Source organism: Nannospalax galili, unplaced genomic scaffold (assembly GCF_000622305.1).
Source record: "Nannospalax galili isolate Female #2095 unplaced genomic scaffold, S.galili_v1.0 scaffold222, whole genome shotgun sequence".
Lineage (NCBI taxonomy): Eukaryota > Metazoa > Chordata > Mammalia > Rodentia > Spalacidae > Nannospalax > Nannospalax galili.
In genome coordinates this window covers 2,363,451-2,385,099 of record NW_008348213.1, presented here as the reverse complement: position 1 = coordinate 2,385,099, position 21,649 = coordinate 2,363,451, and the positions used below count along the sequence as shown (strand labels likewise).

At 39.2% G+C, this 21,649-nt stretch overlaps 1 protein-coding gene across 1 annotated transcript in view; it reads left to right on the top strand.

Annotated features, from left to right (window-relative positions):
* The window catches only part of LOC103743570 (rho GTPase-activating protein 26), a 422,060-nt gene that overhangs the window by 80,694 nt on the left and 319,717 nt on the right, over positions 1 to 21,649 (top strand). Inside the window, exon 11 of the mRNA XM_029569236.1 lies at positions 8,357 to 8,435. Within this exon, the coding sequence (XP_029425096.1) occupies positions 8,357 to 8,435 (79 nt within the window). The remainder of the gene's footprint in view (positions 1 to 8,356; positions 8,436 to 21,649) is intronic.

Below are 21,649 nucleotides of genomic sequence, written 5' to 3'. Positions count from 1 at the left end.
TCAATTTCAATTGCCTTGGAATAAATTTTTCTGTAAAAAAAAAAAAAAAAAAACACCAAGTATCTTCTTGAAGTCCCTCAAATTAAGGTAAAGAATAAGAACAAATCGTTCTGGAAGAACGCAAAGGAAAATAGCTTTAGATACTTAAGTGACAATAGAATTTATTCTCATAATTGTTTTAATAGCTTTTGTATAATCCTCATTGCTATTATGAGATATAAAATGTATTTGTCAAATATGTAATCATTATGCCAAAAAATCTGAATTACTGTAACATTTTGTATATTGTTAAAACTGTAACTTTAATTTAAAAAAAATTAAAGAAAATGTAAAAACAAAAACAAAACAAAACAAAACAAAAAAAGAACATGAAATCTAAATTATATACATAATATAATAAGTTAATATTACCCATGTGCACACTGTGCTTTATAAGTTAAAAACCTTATAAACCTTACAGAAAACACAAAATAGTTAAAAATCTTTTTTACCTTTTGTAGTTAGAGAGTGCTCTACCAAAACATTGCTTTAGGTAGAAAGAACCATCTGGTATAGTTAAACATTATCAAATTGATGTTCACATCTTCCAGCATAATCAATTTAAGAAAACTGCCATGCTTTAGTTACTGACTGAGGAATTCTAGGCAGAAGATCCTCTCTGTCCATCACTGTGAATTGTTTTCTTTTTTAAAAAATCTTTTTTGTTGTTTTTTATTAATTAAATTTATTTTTGTATTTCCTATGTATTTACGTTAGTCTGTGTTAGTGATTTTACTCAGTATTGTGACCAAATAGAGAATCCCATTAACTACTTTTACTATAGACAGTAATACCATCTCTTTTGAAAGTAGTTTACACCTTAGCTCTTTTCAATTGTAGTATTTTTACTCTTAGGCTGTTTTGTTGTTCTTTTGTCTTGTCACAGGGTCAGGGGGCCAGCCTGAACCTGGAAAAGAGTCTTGGAGAACATATCTTGAGATTATAGGCTTGAGTCTGATGTGGGAGGGACAATCCCATCTCCAGAGTCAGCTTTTCAGTGAGCTCAAACAGCACATGACAATTTACCAATATAATTAATACAAAAAGGCATTTATTTATTTTTTTAAGTCTTAAAAGTTCCAAGTTGTTTATCCATATTTTACTTTTAAACTAAGGCAAGACTGTTAACTCACATGGTGAATTCCTTTGAAGAGGGCTGTCAGTTTGGATTGAAAAAAAAAATCATAATTTACCATATATAATCTTGGATTAAGTACCCATAGCCTAGAGAATAAGGAACACAGAAAACAATGGTACCTAAAAGAACTTGCAAAGAGACTATATCATAATACTCTTTCCCTTTAATCTGTCCATGACATTGTAACTAGAAAGTACCCAGGGAATGATGGGGCAGGAGTATCAAAAGCAAGCATACAGCAACTGAGCAGAGAGGGAAATACTCTGTTCCAGAGAAAAACGTGCTTAGAATCACAATGTAGAAAAGGGAGGGGTTAAGACCAGTGGAGTCCGCCGTATCTTAAGCCTCTCACCCAAGTAGGCTATCCCTTTTTACCTCCCATTATTTTAACTATGTGTTGGTAGCAGCTTGTTTTTGTAAGGTTTGGCCCTGGAGCACAGCAAATTCCCATGAGCTTCCCAGATCTAGCCATCACAAAGTGTTGGCTCCCTTTCTACCTAGAGAGTTTTGAAGGTATATAGCTGGAAAAACTTTAAGTTCCCTTTAGAAACTGACAAATATTTTATGTAAAACAGTATTTAAAATAGTCACTTTTAGAAATCAGCAAATATACCATATAAAAGATGTTAAAATCCAAATAATTCCTTTAAAACTATTAGGTAAAGATGTCATGCCAACAATGTCAAAACCTAAAACTAATTTCTTTTAAAAATCTGTGAATATTTTAAACAATGTAAAAACTTAAAAGTCATCTTTAAAAAGAATAGTAAATACATACAGAAAGTTACAACTCAAAATAATCCCCTTTAGAAAGAAGCCCAAACAATGTTAAAATCTAAACTCCCATTGTGGAGATCTGGCATTACTCCTTTAGTCTGACATAAAGATGTATTGTTCTTCTATGATCCCATCAAGAAACCAAAACAAAAATAAATTGTAAGAAAATTAGGACATATGATTAAACATCTGTAGTTCAGGGAACTCCTAGGTATCCCTGCTACCAGTAGGTTTTTGAGTATCGCCATTTTGAATCATGCTATGTGGTTGGATTAAGATTGTGGCAAGGTCACACAGGTCACCGCCATTTTGAAAATGTCTCTGTCCAAGTTGATAACCAAGCCATGTGACTGTCCCCATATTGATGATGTCATCAACCAAAGTGGAGACAAGGTCACATGTTTGCCTCCTTCTTGGTGAGGTCAGCAGCCATGATGGTGACCAGGCCACATGGCTATGTTCGCACAGTCCCATGATAAAACAAGCCCATCCCCCACCAGGATACAAGCCCTGTGGGATTCACATGCCTCACAGACTAAATGTGGACATCAACCATTTTTACTTTTACAAAGCACCCCAGTTAAGTTACACTTAATATAATAGGAGAGAGTACCCTCAGATCTATATATATAGGCCCCCAAATAGAAAAACAAATCAAAGGAATCTATTTCTCTCACCAACTATAGTAGCTGTAATACCAAGCAAAGTTCTCCAGATCTCTTCATTCCTAGATACAAGCTATGCTGGGAAAGAAACTGGTGAAGGCAGCAGAAGGAACAGGGTGCATGTCCGGCACATAAATCACTGGGTTGTTGCTCTGAAAGAATATGTCTCGAGCAGCACGGCCCCTGACTTTCATGTATACTGAAATTTAAAATGTTTAGATCTAGTTAGAAAAGCAGCCGCCTCAGGACCACATGGTCTGAGCACAGCTCTTTTGGTGCCCAATAGGGCCTGAGATCAAAATTTTGAGCCCCTCTGCCTGAGAAAAAGTTTATGGAAAAAATGGCTTTTAAAATCTTTTTTTCCATTTGTCCATGGGGCAAGCCGCCTTAAATTCTTTAAATGTTCTATTGAAGCCATCCGGCAGCTTCAGCCTAAGCCTGAATGCCTCAAGGCAAGATAGCAAAATGAATAAGAAAGTTTGCCTGCTCTCTTAAGAGCCAAATTCAGTTTGTGCATGAAAAATCCTGCATGACCATCAAATAAATAAATTATTAGAATTTTGGGGATCCCTCAAGTTTTCAGGGGTGTTGCCCATGATAGGAAAGGAAAGGGGGGTGAAACGCTGAGTCCTAGAGGAATGTTCCCAAGACCCGGAGGTTACAGGGCATTCCTGACTAGTCCAGGGCACAAGCCTGACCACAAATTTCAGAAAACCAGCAACCACCCTAGGGGCTTTTAACTGGTTGTTGTGTTACTGGGTTTTGCAGTAGAGAGACTATAGATAGGAGGTCTTTTGTCGACACCTGGATGGGCAGTGGGGTCCATTCAGAGGACTAGGAGCCTTTGGCTAATATCAGAGAGTGGCGCTGATCAGGAAGCTTCAGTTGCTCTTTTGTCTTGAACAGTCCCTCTTGAAGGCGCAAACCAAAAGTAAAAGGGGGAAGGGAGAGAACGCCGATCCTCAGAGCAGGATGGCTAAGGCTTAGTAGCTAATGTCCCTCTGTTGCGGAGTACTCACCCTTCTGTGTGTTCCGGAGAGCCTCTCTCTAGCCCCATGTTGGGCACCAGCTGTCAGCCTCCCCTTGGCCCGAACTCTGTTGCCACCAGGAGATCTTTGCACAGTGGTCCCCATCATGGAAGGTCAGAGTGAGGAGAGAGACTGATGGGGTGAGAGGGGCCCCGGGCGGCAGCAAGTACAACGGGAAAAAACACCCGGGAGACTGTGTCAGTGGACAGCTCATTTATTATGGCAGAAGTAGAGGTTTATATAGGAAAGTTTCGTGGGCAAAGAGGTGGGGTTGGGTTTTTGGCAGGCAGGTAGGGGGAGGGAGGAGGCTTCTAAGGCTATGTGGCCTTTGTCCTGTTGTCCAGTCACATGATCTACAAGAGACCTGGTTAGGATTAAAGGATTAGAGACCTAACAGTTTTGCTTGGGGGTTGTTGGGCAAGAGACAGTGTATCTAGAATGGAGTGGGCCAGTTTCGAGCCATCCTCACTAGGAGGTCTCCAGCCTGGCCGTGCTCTGCATTCCAGGCACTCCTGACTTATCCCAATAGGAACCCAGTGCCTCATCCATCTAGACAAACACTCTGTCAACTCCACTATATCCCCAACCTTCACCTTTTCATTCTCTTAATATTATCTTTTGGTAAATGCATCTTCTTTATTTTGGCGAGGTCTAACTTGCCAGTATATATTTTTTCTTTATGATAGTATCTTTTGTGTTCTTTGAAAAAAAAATCATTGCATTTTTTTTCTTTCTATTATTTTGAGGCAGAAAAAAATGTGGAGAACCACTACTGTGCAAAGCCAGCCCCAATTATACAGGGCACTACTGGATTTTTGGCTGTGGATTGCCATTTGCCTAGAGTGCTAGTCTTAACCCTTATATTTATGAAGCACTTGGGTTTACAGAGCAATTTGTCATTCTTATTTGAGTGCATGCAGGAGCTCCTTAAAGGAGCTGCAGGAATTCTTGGTCAGTTTTGACATCAGAGGACTTGGATAATAAGCACAAGTTCTCTAGGGGATCTGGCCCCTCCACATTTGAATGGCATTGTGTACCAGAGTTAAGAGTTAGATTTCTTGTGTTTATATCCTGGCTCTGTAACTTGCTGGCTTTGTAATCAGGGAGAAAGTACTTCCCTCTCTGAGCCTTAGTTTTCTCATCTGCTAAATGGGAGTGATGAGAACACACTTAGCTCATAATATAAATGTGAAGACTAATTTATGGAGTTGGCATACAGCAGTTGATGCCAGTGCTGGGGTAAACTGTTGTTGTTTTATATGTTACTGGATCATAATTCTATGTAGAGCTAGGACAAGTTCTGATCATGTACTCCTTTTCTCTCCCATTGTTTTATATTTTCCTTCCATGTCCCATGTCTCGTCCCCCTCTCTCTCCCCTTCTTCCTTTTCCCATTTTTGCTATGAAAAAACCCACATATATCTCAAACATGAACTAAATCAACGTGCTGTTAAGAGAAAGTTTGAAAGTGTGCTATCTTTAATTTTTATTTATATTTATTTTATGTGTATGAGTGTTTGGCATACTATAAGTGCACCCATGTGTGCAGTGCCCATAGAGGTCAGAAGAGGGTCTAGGTTGGATCCCTGGAACTGGACTTAAAGACGTTTGTTAGCTGTCAGTGTCCTCTGCAAGACCTGCCAGTTCTCTTAACCACTAAGCCATCTCTCCAGACCCCCAAATATGCTATCTTATGGAGACTGACATGGAAAAGTGTCACATCATTGATGGTTTTTCTTGTTTTAAATTTGTTTGGGGTGTTGCTAACCTAGGTGACTAGGGAAGGTAAATATAAGGAGAAAATTATGGCTTGATTCCAAAAGAGACAAAGTTGACCCTTTTGCCTCAAGTTCTAGAAAAGTTACATGCAAGTAAGATGTAATGAAGGAAAAAAACAAAAACAAGTGTTTTCTAGATGCCTAGACTGTATAGTGCTGTATCCAGATGTACATATGTGAGGCTGAGAGAAACCTGTCTGAATTTGGGGAACAGAATTAAAACTAAATGTGTATTAGGTCCACTTTATTCCTCGTCTACCTTCTACCATTCCCCCTCGCCCTGCAACTGGCAGCAAGCCCACATGTGGGAAAGAACTTGTATTTTGATATATCTCTTTGAAGTGAAAACAAATGTTGTTGACTTTCCTAGTTACCAGGGCCAAGTGGCCCTCCCTGCTCAGCCTTTGAGTTTTTCTGAACTTTCTCTTGGTGGCTCTGAGTGGAAATTTCATGACTTGGGCTATGAAGTCTGTGTGACATCTGGATACTCCTGCACTCTTGGTATTTGGGCAACTCTTGTGCTTAAAATAGTTTCCCACCAGGAAATGAATTGGAGGCGTGTTGGCTACTTGATCTTATTGTAGAGAGGAGGGTATTTGTATTCTTCAGTGCAGTGGGACCAGGAAAGAAAAGTGTGGGGCTAGATTAGGCAGTCCACAGCTTGGCCTTAGACTTAGCTGTGCCTTGGATACAGTGCTGGGGAGATGCTTAAACTCGTTTCCCAGGCCCAGCCTAGAAGTTCAGCTACAGTAATATGGGATTGGGCAGGGAATCTAGGTTTTTAATGGATTGCTTGACTCAGAAGCAGGTGGTACTGATAAAAACAAACAAATAAACAAACTTGTACAGTACTCAAAGATCTTGGCCTAAGGACTTCGGAACTCTGTAGTGGACTGAAACTTCTTAGGATTTTTATTTCTAAGTCACCAATTCCAAAGCCATTTTGTGCTTGGTTTTGAAAGGTGGAAGGGAAACAGCAAATGTGCTGTGTTCCTAGGCCACGGGATCAGTTCCTGTGGAGCCATGGCTATGAACAGTCTGCACATACCCAAGGAGTCTGGTATACCAAATGGGCTGCTGGAGGGAAGTGGGCATTTGAGTTTGAGAAAAGGAGAGACCTGGTAGAAGTTTGTGGGAAGAAGACTTACTCTGTCTTTGGCATCACCTTTCTCTTATGGTGCTAGTACCCATTGTGGCTTCAAGGAATGATTACTCTTTCAGGAATCAATGTCTTCATCCTCAACACACTCTCAACCACGTGTATCCTCCCTATCTATCTCTGTCTTTCTTGCTTGTATTCTTGTATTTGTGCTCCCCCCACCCCTGCACATAGATACACACAGAGATCCACACCCCTCCATCTCATGTTCCTAACATCCCCCAAACTAACTAACTAACTAACTAACTAACTAACTAACTAACTAACTAACTTGTACAGTACTCAAAGATCTTGGCCTAAGGACTTGAGAACTCTGTAGTGGACTGAAACTTCTTAGGATTTTTATTTCTAAGTCACCAGTTCTTGCAGCTTTGAAAAGTGTAGAGAAGAAGGTGATGAGGGAGGTGGGTGAAAAGACATGGTTATATGTTTAAATATATACGGGCTTATCCTACTGATAGAACAGTGGAAACCAATGAGGAACAGGGATTGTAGAGACTAGCATGAAGAGGCTTGATGTTTCGATTTCTGACTTGGATGGTTTTAATACTAGACTGCTTGGGGATCTTCAGCAGGGCATGTGGACACAGAAGGCAATTTTTCATTAGTTCTAGTTGATTGCTCTCTTCCTGTCTTTCAGGATCTTGAAACTTTGAAGATGCGGGTGTCAAAGAACTACTTTTAACTTTTTGAAAATTTTTGAATTTATTGTTTGAGAATGTCATGCTCGTATACACTGTGTTTTGGTTAAGTCCACCTAGACTCCCTCCTTTTCCAACTCCTCTCATACCCCACCCTCCATTCTTTCTCCCTGCCATCTTCCTGTACTCCTTTTAAAACCCTCGAGTCTATTTAGTACTGCGGTTATGCCTGGGTGTAGGATCAACTGTGGAGCATGGACAACTACTATATATTCCTGAAAAAATCGACTCTCCCTCCCCGAGTAGCCATCAACTGCTAGTAATTTCTCAGCTAGGGGTGGGACTTCTTGAATCCCTCCCCCATCCATGCTGAAACTTTAAAAAGTTGCAGTGTACTTTGGCAATCTGATAGATTAAATTGTTTCTACAGATAAACATATATGTGTAGAGGGGAAATGTTTTATGTGGGACCATAGCTCACTAAAGGAGCCCTGCTTTAAGGAATATGTGACCTTCTTTTGAGGTCATTTTATGGCCCAGTCTTTTCTGTGAGGAGTGTTGTCTGTAAAGGGAACCCAGCAAACATGATGCTGTATGTGTGCTGTTTGGAGGACTTGTGCTCATTGTAAAGAGCTGGTGGTAGGTGCTGGTTTGTCATTAAAAATTATATACATTTAATATAATTGTAATTACAAACCCAATTCACTTCATAAAACTCACTGTCAAAAGCAGCTTAGCAGCATAATAAATATTTACTGCACTCCCACTTTAAGCAAAGCACCTTGTTAAGCATTTTGGAGAATAGAAATGGATGAAATTCTTAGGAACAAACAAGCTCTAAAGGGATCACATTGCTGTATTCCTTTGTGTTCATTGCCTCTATCTCCTGTATTTATTTCTGCCTCTTCAAGGGAAATAGGTTTATTAAAATGGGTATGGGGTGGTAACTTTCCTCTCTGAGACTAGAGGTGGCTAAGAAAAGCTGAGTGTAGCAATGCTCTCCATGTTGCTGCTGGTTTCAGCATCCTCTCACTCTTTTTTAAGTGGGTATTTCTTAAATGTTCACCTTTGCCAGTCTCTCTGCATGTGGCACTGTGGCCCATCATATCTCTGTCTCTCCTTTCTCCACAGGCCAGGGGTTATCACCATGCAGGCATTGTCAGAAGAGGACCGCAGACTCTGGATGGAAGCCATGGATGGCCGGGAACCTGTAAGTAACAATTCAGAGAAGTAAAGAAAGAATAAAGATCCTGGGTAGTTTGTTGCTTCCCTAGTGAGAGATTTTTGCTGTTGCTTTAAAGCCATTAGTCTTTGAAATCAATGTTCCATGGGTGTTTTTATTCATAGATTGATGTTTACAGATAATATGATGCTTCTGAGTGTATGTAGTTTCTGAGCTTTGACCTTGGCTCCTAAGGCAGTTCTTCGTGATACTGCAGCAGATCTCCACCTTTGCAGATGCAGGTGTATTGCTCCTGGGTGTCTTAAAGGAGGCAGAGTCCAGTTTGGATTCCTGGGTGTCCGTTGACCATATGCCTTCACAGAATAGAGTGCAAAGCATGATCCCAACCACTTATAATGAGATAAATGATTGTAAAAGTATACATAGGTTACACAGCATCTTTTATCGTAGTCTCCTGGTTTGGTTTCCCATTGCCATAGCGACTCACATCCTGTTGTGGGACATTATCAGGTAGATGGAAGGAATTAAGCTTGGTGGTGTGCTCTGTGCTCCCATTTTAGAGGTGCTAGCCTCAGCTGGGTGATGTAATCTTGCTGTTGTTCTGTAATTTGTGATATGTAAAACCCATGTGAAAGCCATTGGGGAAGTCCCAGAACAGTCCTCTTATCTTAATGCTGAAGATCTCAACTACAGTGTTAGCAAATCTCATGGTTACAAAAATCCTACGAGAAAGTGTAGCTATGTTTCATCAGTGCAAGATAAAAGCAAATTACAGGGTTAGAGGGCCAGTAATTAACAGATATAAAGGTACTATCCAAAGGGGAAAATGTGAGCTAGCAAAGCAGACTGTGGCCTCTGCTTCCTATAGAATGATGTGCAAGCCAGGTGCCTCATGCAGATGATCTCAGTTCATTTGTGCCCCTTTCTCAGCCTACCCTGATGAGGTGATCTGGCAAAACAGATGTGTTGCTCTACCCAGCTGTATTTTATACAAACATGGGACTTGATCTAGTTAACAGTAATAACTAGTGTTTATATAGCGGTTAATACTATAGAGCAATATCAAAGTAATTATTTAAAGATCGGGCAAAGTTGACTGAACTATAATGGCAATCTGAATTCGTCTCTTGGGCCAAAATGTAAGGCAGTATTTATTTTCCTTGAATACATTGTTGTCCATAGGAACACTTTCAAAAGTAGATAAACCCTTCTGTGTTTAGGGTTTTACAGTCATAGTTGCTGCTTCCCACCAGAGGCCTTCAAAGCAGCTTCCTGTATGTCTCCATCTTTGGTGGTATCATCTGTTGTCAGCTGAGCACTTTTTGTGTGTGTGGCACAAAATTTAACACATTACATTTTAAAACCTATTTATTTCTTAGTGTCTTATAAAATGTGTTGTGATTCCATTTTATAGATGAGAAAACAAGTTTACTCGGGTTAAATAACTTGCCCTAAGCATCACAGATAATAAGTGACTATGTTAGTAGAGAACAGGCCTGGATACTACAGAATGAAGAGACTCCACAGTGCAGTAGTAGAAGTAGACAGAAGTGCCTATTTGTCAGAGCTCATGCCCAGGCAGTCCACACCCAACAGAATCATTAGGTTACCCTCAACCCATGCCTTCCCAGGTTGTTCTATCATTTCAATTTTCCGACTAGAAAGTGGAGACATAGAGAAGCATACAGGGCAAGCATTGTGAAGGACCTCCCAGATCACATATTACTTCCATTAGTGAACGTGATATGGCCACATCTACCTTTAGAGGAGAATGGAAAAATCTAGATTGCATATAAGTAGCCATGGGCCCTGCCCAGTACCTAGTGCACTTCAAGGAAAAAGAGGAGAAAGAATGCTGTGGATGACTGGCAGTCTCCACCAGTGGCACCTGAGTGGCACAGCTAAAGTGTGAACCCTTGTCTATCCCTAGACATATCCGGTCTTTACCTTTAATGGAGATTAGTTTTCACGGTGCCTTCTAAGAATTCATCCTCAGTAACTTCTGCAGTACCTTTTCTGACTCTCAAACTCATAGGGGAAGAAATCTCAAAAATTCTCTTATGGCAGGATGTTCTTGATATGGTTTAAAACAAACAAACAAACAAACAAACTCCCCAGTGCCCCCAGCTCAAGTTGTAAATCTGTTCCACCATCTCCATTTTAATCTTTCTCTTACACCCCTTCTATACCACTTGATACTTGTTCTGTGCTGTGTGTGATTGGTCTCTTACTAACCATTTCAGTCTTCCCACAGATTAACATCTGGCCTGTGCAGATGGAAAGTATGCTATTGAAAGAAGCATCTCCTTGCTCTACAATGTACACATTAATAACAAGTTCAAACACAAAGTAACTTTATCTAAACATTATATAAACTTGTTTCCTCACAGGAACATATAGCTTGCATTGACAGCAATACTTCTGTGTGCTTTTTATTTTCCTAAAGGGAAAGATAAATACAGACAAATGAGGACTGCGTAATTGACAGTAACAGCAGGGGTAATTTTGTCTCCCATTTGCCCATAGCCTCTAGGGAATAGTCTATAGCACTCAATGCTTAGCAGATAATTAGCAGCTCCAGTTCTAATCACCACCTCCCTAATTCCTTACATCTGTCCCCTTGGGAATTTTGGCTTTCTCTAGTTGGCTCTTTCTCAAGCCGGTCTCATTTGGGGGAGGTATTAATGGGGGCACCTGTCTTGTGTTTTCTTACCTTTTTCCAGTATGTAGTACTGGAATATTTTTGGAAGTGGTGGGAAATAATTTTAGTTTCTTTTCTTTTTGTTTCTTCATTGTTTAATAACACCTTAAGGTGACTGGGAGATCTAAATAAACCTCAACTTAGTTGATTTTGTAGCATGTTAATTGTCTCACAGTTTTTAGCATATAGTCACATTATAGTTTAAAGACATGTTGAATGCCTTCATGATATTGATGGGCATATGATAGAAGAAGAAATTGGAGCTGTGTTTTGACATTAAACATTATGGATTTTTATCCATAGTAAATATGTGATCTTTCCATTCAGATGAAAGGGACCCAGTTCAAGCTTGCTTGAGAAAAAGCTGGGTTTTCTGGGTTATGTAACTGAAAATACTAGGGTGTAGTACTTTCTGGCCCATCTGAATCTGATAACTTATATAATATTTGGAGTTGGCTGTTGCTTTTCTGTTGACTTTGCTTTCCAGTGTATTCCTTACATTATAGTGAGAGGCTTCCTACCTATTCTAGACTTACATATCATCATCATCTTCATCATCACCACCATCATCATCATGTCTCACTACATAGTGCAGGCATGCCACAAATTTACATCTTATTCTTTTTTATGATAACTGGAGTTTGAACTTAGGGCCTTGAACATGCTGTGCAAGTGCTACACTGGGCTATATTCCCAGACTATATCTTATTATTAAGAATTAGGGTTGGAGCTGGAGAGATGGCTCAGCGATTAAGTGCACTGGCTGCTCTAGCACAGGACCCAAGTTCAGTTCCCAGCACCCACATGGCAGCTAACAACCTTCTATAATTCCAGTTCCAGGGGATCCAAAGCCCTCTTTTGGTCTCCGCAGGCATTTCATGCAGGCAAAATACCCATATACATTAAAAAGAAAAAAAGAATTGGGCTGGGTGTGGTGGCACACGCCTTTAATCCCAGCACTTGGGAGACAGAGGCAGGCAGATCTCTGTGAGTTTGAGGCCAGCCTGGTCTACATAGTGAGTTCCAGATCAGCTGGGACTACAGGGAGACCCTGTCTCAAAAAGACAAAAAATAAAAAATAAAAAATGGGGGTCAACAAAGTATGAGACAGGCCAGATAGTACCTTAGGCTTTGTGGGCCACATGATGGCTGCTGCAGCTGCTTCATTTTGCTGTATTAGTTCAAAAGCAGCCACAGACAGTGTTAACACCATGAAGACATTCTGCATTTCTTTAGAATATGGCTACAGGTTAAAAACTGTGATTTATGTAGCAAGTAATTTAAAATATTAGCAGAGTGAATGAGTATGGCTGTCTTTCAATAAAACTGTTTATAGAAGCTTATAGCAGACTGGATTTGGGCCAGGTTTTGATCAGTCCATGTATTGGTAAAAAATCTTTTGCAAAATAACTTCAAAGAAATTCCATATTTGAACTAAGCACTTAGAGGATGTGGTAGATGAAGTGACCAGACCTGATAAACTTGTCCTCTGCATTAGAACCATAAATGAGGGAGAAAATTGACTCCCTCAGAGAGAAAAAAAAAGTATTGCTGCATGACAGAGGAGGGAGGACACTAGGTTGGCGAAACAGTAGATTTCTCTACTCTGAGACCTGTCTTCCACTGAACTTTGTCTTCAAAGAACCTGTTCTTTGACACTTGAGTACATGCCTATCTCTACCATCACACATATCTTGAAAGACTGAACGTTTTCTATCAGGACTAGGGCAAGACATGACTGTTCACTCTCACCACTTATTCAGCAGAGTGCTAGAAGTCCTAGCTGGTGGAAGGGAGGAAAAGAATAATACGGAAGCATTATTTTGGAAGGGAAGACACAAGACTGCCTCTGTTTTCACCTAACACAACTATTTATGTAGAAAATGCAAGCAGTCCAAAAAACAAACAGAAAATAAAAACTCACAAATACTCATAGAATTAGATAGTACAATCACCAATGTAACAGGATATTAGGAGCCTTCTTCCTTTATCATATTTCTATAACCTAACAATAAAGAAAGATAGCCAAAGTTTAAAACATGTACTGTAGTCATATAATACCCCCCCCCAATTAATGCTTAGTTAATTAATTAAACATTGAGGAGGATCTGCTTGCTGAAAATTACAGAGTACTGGTGAAGGAAGATCTAAATAAATGGAGAAATACACTGTGCTCAGAGGATTCAGTTTGTAAATAAAGATGTCTGTTCTCCCCAAATTGATTTGTAGATTTTAAATAATTCTTATCAAGACTGCAGCAGTTGTTCTCTAAAATTTATGTATTAAGGTGAAGAAAAAGTTTTGAAAAAAAGCAGTTTTGAAAAAAAAGCATGAGGTGGGAATAATTATTCTGCCCTATTTTTATACTTCCTTTATAGTAACAGTAACCAAGACATTGCATTGACAGAAGGATAGGCACATAGATCAATGGAACAGAATAAAGAGTCCAGAAATAGACTCACACAAAGATACCCAATTGATTTTAGACAGGCGTGCAAAAGCAATGCAGTGAAAGGAAGAGCTTTTTCAATGAATTGTACTTTTTAAAGTAATGGACAACATAGGCAGAAAACATGAACTACAACTTAAATCTCATGTCTTACACAAAAAAGTGGATCATGGATTTAAGTGTAAAATGTAAAACTATAAGACTGTTAGAACACTAAGGGAAAATTATTGTGGCATGGGACTATGTGAAACTTTAAACATGACACCAAAAACTTGGCCCATACAATTTAGGGGATTGGGAAAGGATAAAATTTTCTTCACCAAATTTAAAACTTTTTCTCTGTATATGCAAAATCCTGCTGAGAAGAAAAGAAATCTACAGAATGGATAACAATGTTTTCCAGTCATGTATCTAATAAGGGACATGCATATAAAAATGTAAAAAGAACTCTTAAAACAGTTAACATTCATTTAGGAAATAGATAAAAGGCTCATAGAGACTTTAAAATGAAGTTACAGGGACTCAAGATGATTCAGCAGTTGAGAACACTTGCTCCTGCAGAGAACCTGAATTCAGTTCCTAGCACCCACCTCAGGTGGCTCACAACTGTTTTCTGTGAGCACCCACACGCATGTGCACACACACAAATATATTCATAAATAAAAGTGAAATCTTAAAAATGAAGTTATAGAAATCATATAAAAAACATTCAAAAAGAAAGATGAAAGCGATTTTATATCATTAGCCATCAGGGAAGTATAAATTTAAACTACATTGTGTTGCTACTGTATCCCTATCGGAAAAGATTCAAATTTACAGTAGTAAAAAACACAGTGATTGTGGGAGCACAGAGAAAGTGGATACATTTATACATAGCTGATGGGAGCGTAAAATGATATAAATACTTTGAAAAGTCACTAGGCAGCTTCTAATGGACCCACCTATTATTCTGGGGCTTTTTTTCCCTAGAGAAATGAAAGTGTGATGCAAAAATTTGTGCATATATTTTGGTAGTAGTTTTGTTCATGATTACTCCAAACTGGAAATAATCCAAATGCCTTCTTGCAGATAAGCAGTTAAACAAGCTTCTACATCCATGCAGTGAGCTACTATCTGACTATAGAAAGAAACTGTTGATGCCTTTCCACCAGCTGGATGCATCACGGGGCATTGTGTCCATTGGAAATAGCCAGTCTGGGAAAGGCTATGTAATGTACACTTGCATTTTGTAACATTCTTGAAGTGACATTGAAGAGGAGAGTAAAGCAGTGATTCCCAGATGGGGACAGTGGAGCTAGGAGTGCAAGAGGTGATAGCACAGTTCTGTGTCATGACTCTGGCATTTCTATGAAACTATGTCAAAGTTTATGCATCTACTTCTGTACAATTCATACACACACACACAAACACACACACACGCATGCATGCATGCATGCAAAAACAGGTAAAGTATGAACAGGGACTGTAATGTAGTTAATGCTATGAGACCAATGACAACTTTCTGGTTTTATGTTGTTGTAGTCATAGGAAGTACCATCGTTGTAGGGAAGTCAAATAAAAGATTCATAGGACCTTTTAGCTGTTTTTGTAGTTTTCTATGAGTATCTTCCTTAAAAAAGGAAAAACTAACAAAGCTAGCAAGTCACATAAAGTTTTAATACAATTCTTCCAACTTTACTGTTATTAAATCTAGGTCGACAAGTAAAACAATCACCATTGCAGTCACTTAAGTTTTCATTTTACAGTGCTGTGGCCATTGTTTAGTCTAAGAATAGATAACTTTTTGTTAAATTGGATATGGAAGCCAAGAGAGGGGACTCACACTTGTAATCCAAGTGCTCAGGAGGCTGAATCAGGAAGATAGCTTCAAGTTCAAGCCCAGATGGGGCTACATAGTAAGTTCTGTTCCAGTGTGAGCTACAGTGTAAGACTATGTCTCAAAAGAGCAAAAAGCAAAGCAAGCAAACAAAAAAGTTGGTCATAGAAATTTTTGTTAAAGCTGTGTAAATACGACAACTCAGGGAAATTTAGGAGAGCAGATTTCCTTTTGCCAGTTTCCTTTATCCCCAGAGTTGCCTCTCCTCTCTGTGTATTGTGGGTAAGGATGTTTGTTCAAAGCAGGTTAGAGTCACTACCATCCCTTCATCATGGCCAACCCTGTACAGCCAGCTTAAGTATTTACTCTCCATCTCCTGTAGAAAAGTAGCTCAGAGTGTCAGTGGGACTCAAAGGGTGCTCTAGACTGCTCTGACGTTTGGTTCTGCCCTTGAAAATAGCATCATATGGATTCCCTTAGTTGTCATTAATGGTGTCTGTCTGGTGCTGCTTGCATTATGTCTCAAGGATTCCTTTGTTAAATGTATCTCCACTTTGAGCCAGTTCTCAAATTTCTTGAAAGCCAGAAGCTTTGAAGGTTGGCAGATGACAGAATTAACAGGGCATTGAAGCTAAAGAGTAAGTGATGTGGTATCTAGGATTCTGTACAAACCCACGTGTAAAGTTTAAACATGTGAAATGACCACTTTTATAAATGAAAAATGCCAGATATTGGTAACTCATATGACTCAGTCTCATAGTTGTGAAGCAGAAACCCCCTTAACTGTGGAAAAGGGAATATGGTTTAAGAAGCCTGATCAGTGGGTGATCTTGGGTAGACCATCCAGGATCTGTTGTGGCTACTATAATGGAAAATAGGAAAAGAGAGATTAAGGAAAAACTATTCCACCAGTAAGACAGTGCTGGTCCTGACAATGTCCATTTTATTTTTTTGTCTTTTTTGAGACAGGGTCTCCCTATAGCCCCAGCTGTCCTGGAACTTGCTATAGAGATCAAGGCTGGCCTGGATATCACAGAAATACCCTAGACTCTGCCCGAGATTAAAGGCATGCACCACCATGCCCCACCTGATTATGTCCATTTTAAAGAAATTTTCTATTTTTGTTCTACTGAATATTATCACAGAACCAAGTATGCCCCTCTCTCTGTTATGGCAGAGTTCTAGCCCCTGGTCTTTCTCGAATCTACAGGACACATGGCAGTTGCATTTAATTTTATGCTCAGCATCTTATATCTGAAAGAGTGAGCTGCCAAGAATACCGAAAGGCAAAGGGGGAATCAATGACTAACTGGATTAGAGACAGAACATCTTGAAGCCTGAATTTAAATCTGTTCATTGTCCCTCTAGTGCGAGAAAAAGGACCTCACCTCTCTGAGTCTGTTTCCTTGCCTTTAGAATGGGGATAATACTGGCTACCCCAAGAAATAATGTTTTAAAGATCCAATCTGTGAATCCTGTGCATGGTAAAATGACCATTAGATGTTTTCACTATTGTCTTTCTGAAGTGCAATGGATATTGTAATACTTGGGTTCTCTTTATAGCTCTATTTCTAAATTCTTAGTTTATCTGAACAGTTTATTTAAAGCCATCTTACTATCCTTCACCAGTGTGCAGGGTACAGAATACCTATGCCAGTGTGGAAAATGTAGACTCGTGTAACCATCAGTTTGAACTTTCAGAATATGAGTGGAGGAGCATGATTCAGTGGTTATTCTCCTTTGCTGTGCTGTGGCTGAGGCTGACAGTTCCTAATCCCAGCTGTTTGCCACGCTCAGACTATTGGCTCATTGCTGTTAGGTACATTTTTCTTTCCTTGGTAAAATAAGTGGTTCAAAGAGCACAAGTAGACAGTAGGGTAGGGGCTGAGACCTCAGCAGACTGCCTCAGAGTGCCTGGATCCAGCCTCCGTGTGGTCGTAAGCTTGCCCAAATTGCTATGCCCAACCCCCTGCATTGGGACCACATGTGGCCCCTTCTACTTTGCCAGGGTTAGACCTCTCTGCCCTACAGTAGGGGCTGAGATCTTACCAGACTGCCTGAGAGTGCCTAAATCAGGCCTCCCTTAGCAAGCTTCACAAATTGTGCTGTGAGTGCTTGATAGTAGGAGTCCAGATGTTTGAAGGACGCCTGAGTGTACCCGACTGGAGCCTGATTTGAGAGCTCTGTGGGAGCTCCTACATAGCTGATCTGAAGCCATTAGCTCCCTCCAAAATAAAATCTGAGAGAAACTGAAACCTAGACTAACCAACTTTACATACCCAATAAGAAAACAACCAAGGCACACCGATGATACAAATAGAAGCAGACTTCCAACTCAACAAAGGTAGGCTTGCGTTTCATACTGGTATCACAAACAACAAAAGAAATCCACGTGCCAAAATCACAACAGAAAAATAATAATATGGAAAACTAAAACAGCATGTTCCCACCAAACTCTACCAGTTCTATAGAAGACTTCTACAATGAGAACCCCCTAGAGATAACCCAGGACACAGAATTTAAAAGAACACTCATAAACATGATCAAGGAATTCAGTGAATTTAAAGAATATGCAAATGAACAAATCAAATCAAAGAACTGAAAGAAGATAGGGATAAACTTCTGACTGAATTCACAAAAGAGATAGAAATATTGAAGAAAACTCAGGCTGAAATGAAGAAGGAAGTGAAAAACTCAATAAGCCAATTTGAAATAGCAGGAGAAAGCCTCACTGATAGAAGGAATGAATTAGAAAACAGAATATTGACACTGGACAATAAAGTTGAAGAATTGGACCACTCCAGCAAAGGTTATGAAAATTTTTTTAAAACACAGGAATGGAATATTCAGAAAGTGTGAGACATCGTGAAAAGACCAAATCTAACCATCATAGGCATAGAGGAAGGAGAAGAATTTCAGGTTAATGGTATTGACCAGATCTTAAACAGGATTGTAGAAGAAAATTTCCCCAAACTAAGGGAAGGCATCCCCATACTAATACAGACAGCACATAGAACACCAAATAGACAGGACCAGAAAAGAAACTCCCCACAACATATAGTAAAAACACTAAATGTACAGAACAAAGAAAAAAAAATGAAAGCTGCAAAAGAAAAGTCACATATAAAGGAAAACCCATCAGAATTACAGCTGACTTATCAATGCAAACTGTGAAAGCCAGAAGAGCCTGGACCCATAAATGACATAGATTTTACTCAGCAAAAATGTCTGTTAGAATTGAAGGGGAAAGAAAAATCTTCCACAACACAAATAGGCTGAAGGAATACATGTCCACAGAACCAGCCCTTCAGAGAATACTTGAAACAATACAAAGAATGGTGAAAGGATCAAATACCCCCAAGGGGCAACAGATAGAAACTAAATGAAGGTACAATTGTGGAAACACAAAAGTAGACAAAGAATGCAAACAGTAATCAAAATGATGGCAACTAATACACATCTTTCAATAATAACTTTGAATATCTCCCCAGTCAAAAGACACAGGCTAATTGAATGGATTAAGAAACAAAATCCATCCTATTTGTCAAACTGCCGAATAAATTCATATCCTTCTTGGAATTTTTTAAATGCATAAAATAAATATATGATTTATAAGAGAAAATCATAGAAATGTATTAAGATATGTAATGTAATTAGTATATGCGTCTGTTTTCACATTAAATAAAACATAAGGGTGGATTTATGTACACCAAGAGTTCTGATTTTTTGCAACAATAATGTTATATGAAAATCTCTGTTATTTTTGCTGATGATGACATAGTCAAGGGTAATGTGGTTTGTTGCCCACATTCATATTTGAAGGAAATACTGAATTTCAATTAGAGACCAATGAAATAAGAGTTTATTTGTTTTTTCTGATCTCCAAGCCCTATATTCCCTATATGGATCCCATTTCTCCATAGCTTTACAGAGGTATTTCTAAATTATTATCTCAGCTTGTTACTGTAAGTTGTGTAATTATTTGATCAATATGTGGCCCCCTGCTAGACTGTGATTTTTGAGAACTGTAGGAACATTGTCAGTTTATAGTTGTTTTGGGGGATGCTGGGGTTTGTTATAGCATCTGTGCATAGTATCTGGCACAGAGTAAATGTTCAGAGTAGATGACAAGTATACACAGTTGTCAAATCATTAGATTAGAATTAAGATAAGGTTTATTAAAGTATAGTTGCTTTTGAGCTGAGCCTGGTGGTGCATGACTTTAGTCCCAATACTCAGGAAGTAAAGACAGACACAGGCAGATCTCTGTGAGACCAAGGCCAGCCTGATCTACATAGTGAGTTCCAGGCTAGCTGGGGCTACAGGGAGACCCTGTCTCAGAAAACCCAAAAAAAGAAAAACAAACAAACAAACCCCGAAGTATAGTTGTTTTGGTGTGACTTACTTTTAAAGGAGCTCATTCTTGGAAAGGCCCCACTATCTTCGTCTAGCCTGCCTGCTGTAACAGTAACATAAAGCAGTGGTTTACAGACAACAAATACTCTTTCCATAGTTCTGGAGGGTACAAGTCCAAGATCAAGGCTCCAACAGATTTGGTGTCTGGCAAGGGCCTCATTTTTTGGTCCATACCTTCTTGCTATAACCTCACAGGGAAGAGAGGCAAGACAGCTCCTTTTTTCAAGGTGCAAACCTCATTCATAGGGCTCTAATCACTTCCCAGTGGCCCCACTTCCTAGTACTGTTACATTTTCAACATACAGATTTTTGAGAAACATATTCATACTATAATCCCACCTGACCTTTTGGAGTTCACAAATTCATTATTCAGTATTTTCACTTCTTTGTTCATCTTGGGGGTCTAAACATAGCAAAGAAGCCCTCTGACTGCTTTTGCATTTTTCTGCAAGCCTCATATTTGTACTGATTCCATCTTTCCACTATGACTTCCATAGGCTTGGAACTGTCTCATTTAAAGTTGGATTACCTATCGTTTACTCTTCTGCCATGATTTTTGTCTTGTTATTTTAGCCTAACTTTGCAGGTGAGGGGGAGGATTGAGTGTGAAAGGGCATTTGAACCTTCATTTCTGAATTGTTTGAAAATTTCGTATTCAGCTTGTATTAATTTTCTTAAATAATAGTTATAATGAAGACATTCCTGTGAGTCCTGTTCATTATTACAGATGTCTCTCACCTTCTTTCTGATTGGAATATTAGTTAGAATTATTTTGTCATATTTAGATTTGTGGAGCCTGTCATCCCTGCTATCCCGTAATGGATAAGTCCTTCCTTAAGGTTATGGATGTAGTCTGTATCCCTCTAGAGCCCTTTCTGTATATTATTCGTATACATACATACCTAGTATTCATATGCATACATATTATTCATATACATATACATGTATTATGTATGGATAAATAAACACATCTAGAAATTAACTCATCTCTTTTGTATAATTCTTGGTTGTGAGCCTGAGCCTTTAACAGCTATGCCAGCTCTCCAGCCCTGTTTTGTAGAACTTTTTACATAGCTTTATTATGCCTTTAGTTTAGCTGCTTTAATAAACCTTTAGCCATCTTTGACATTCAGATTGTTTTCAGCTTTTTATTATATTATTACAATGATACAGTGTTTTCCCTGAATCTTTCTCATCTGACATCTTTTCATCTTCTTTGTCACCTTCACTTTCGCCTTCCTCCTCCTCTTCTTCACCCTCCTCCCTCCTCCCCCTCTTCCCCCCTCCTCCCCCTCCTGTTTCAGGTTTTGTTTGTGTCCTCCTTCTCCTCCCTCCCCTCCCCCTCCTCCTCCTTCTCCTTCCTCCTTCTTTTCTTCTTCTTCTTCTTCTTCTTCTTCTTCTACTTCTTCTTCTTCTTCTTCTTCTTCTTCTTCTTCTTCTTCTTCTTCGTTTTCTTTTACTTCTGTATAAATGGTATTACCTTCTTTTTCTCTTTCCTCATCACTGGCCATAGCTTCCCAATCATCCAATCCAGCATCCTCCATTTCTTCTTCCTCCTCTGGTTCAACAAGAGGTGGTGTGTCTTCTTTTCCTGGCACTCCTTGTTCCACAACTTCTACTGGAGCACTTAACTCCAAAGCTTCAGATACTTCTTTATTTTCTGGCTGCTGTGATATTTTTTTCTTCTTTTTATCTTCATAAATTGGTCTTTTCTATGGCAAAGAATCTTTTGATGGCACTTCAATGCCCTGAGCTTCTAAAGAAGTTTAAGGGTAGCTTCAGCTCTGGCTCTGGCCTGTCGCTGGGATTTAGTTAAAAGTTTCCCTTCTTTTTTTAAGCGTTCTTTTCTTTCTTTCTCT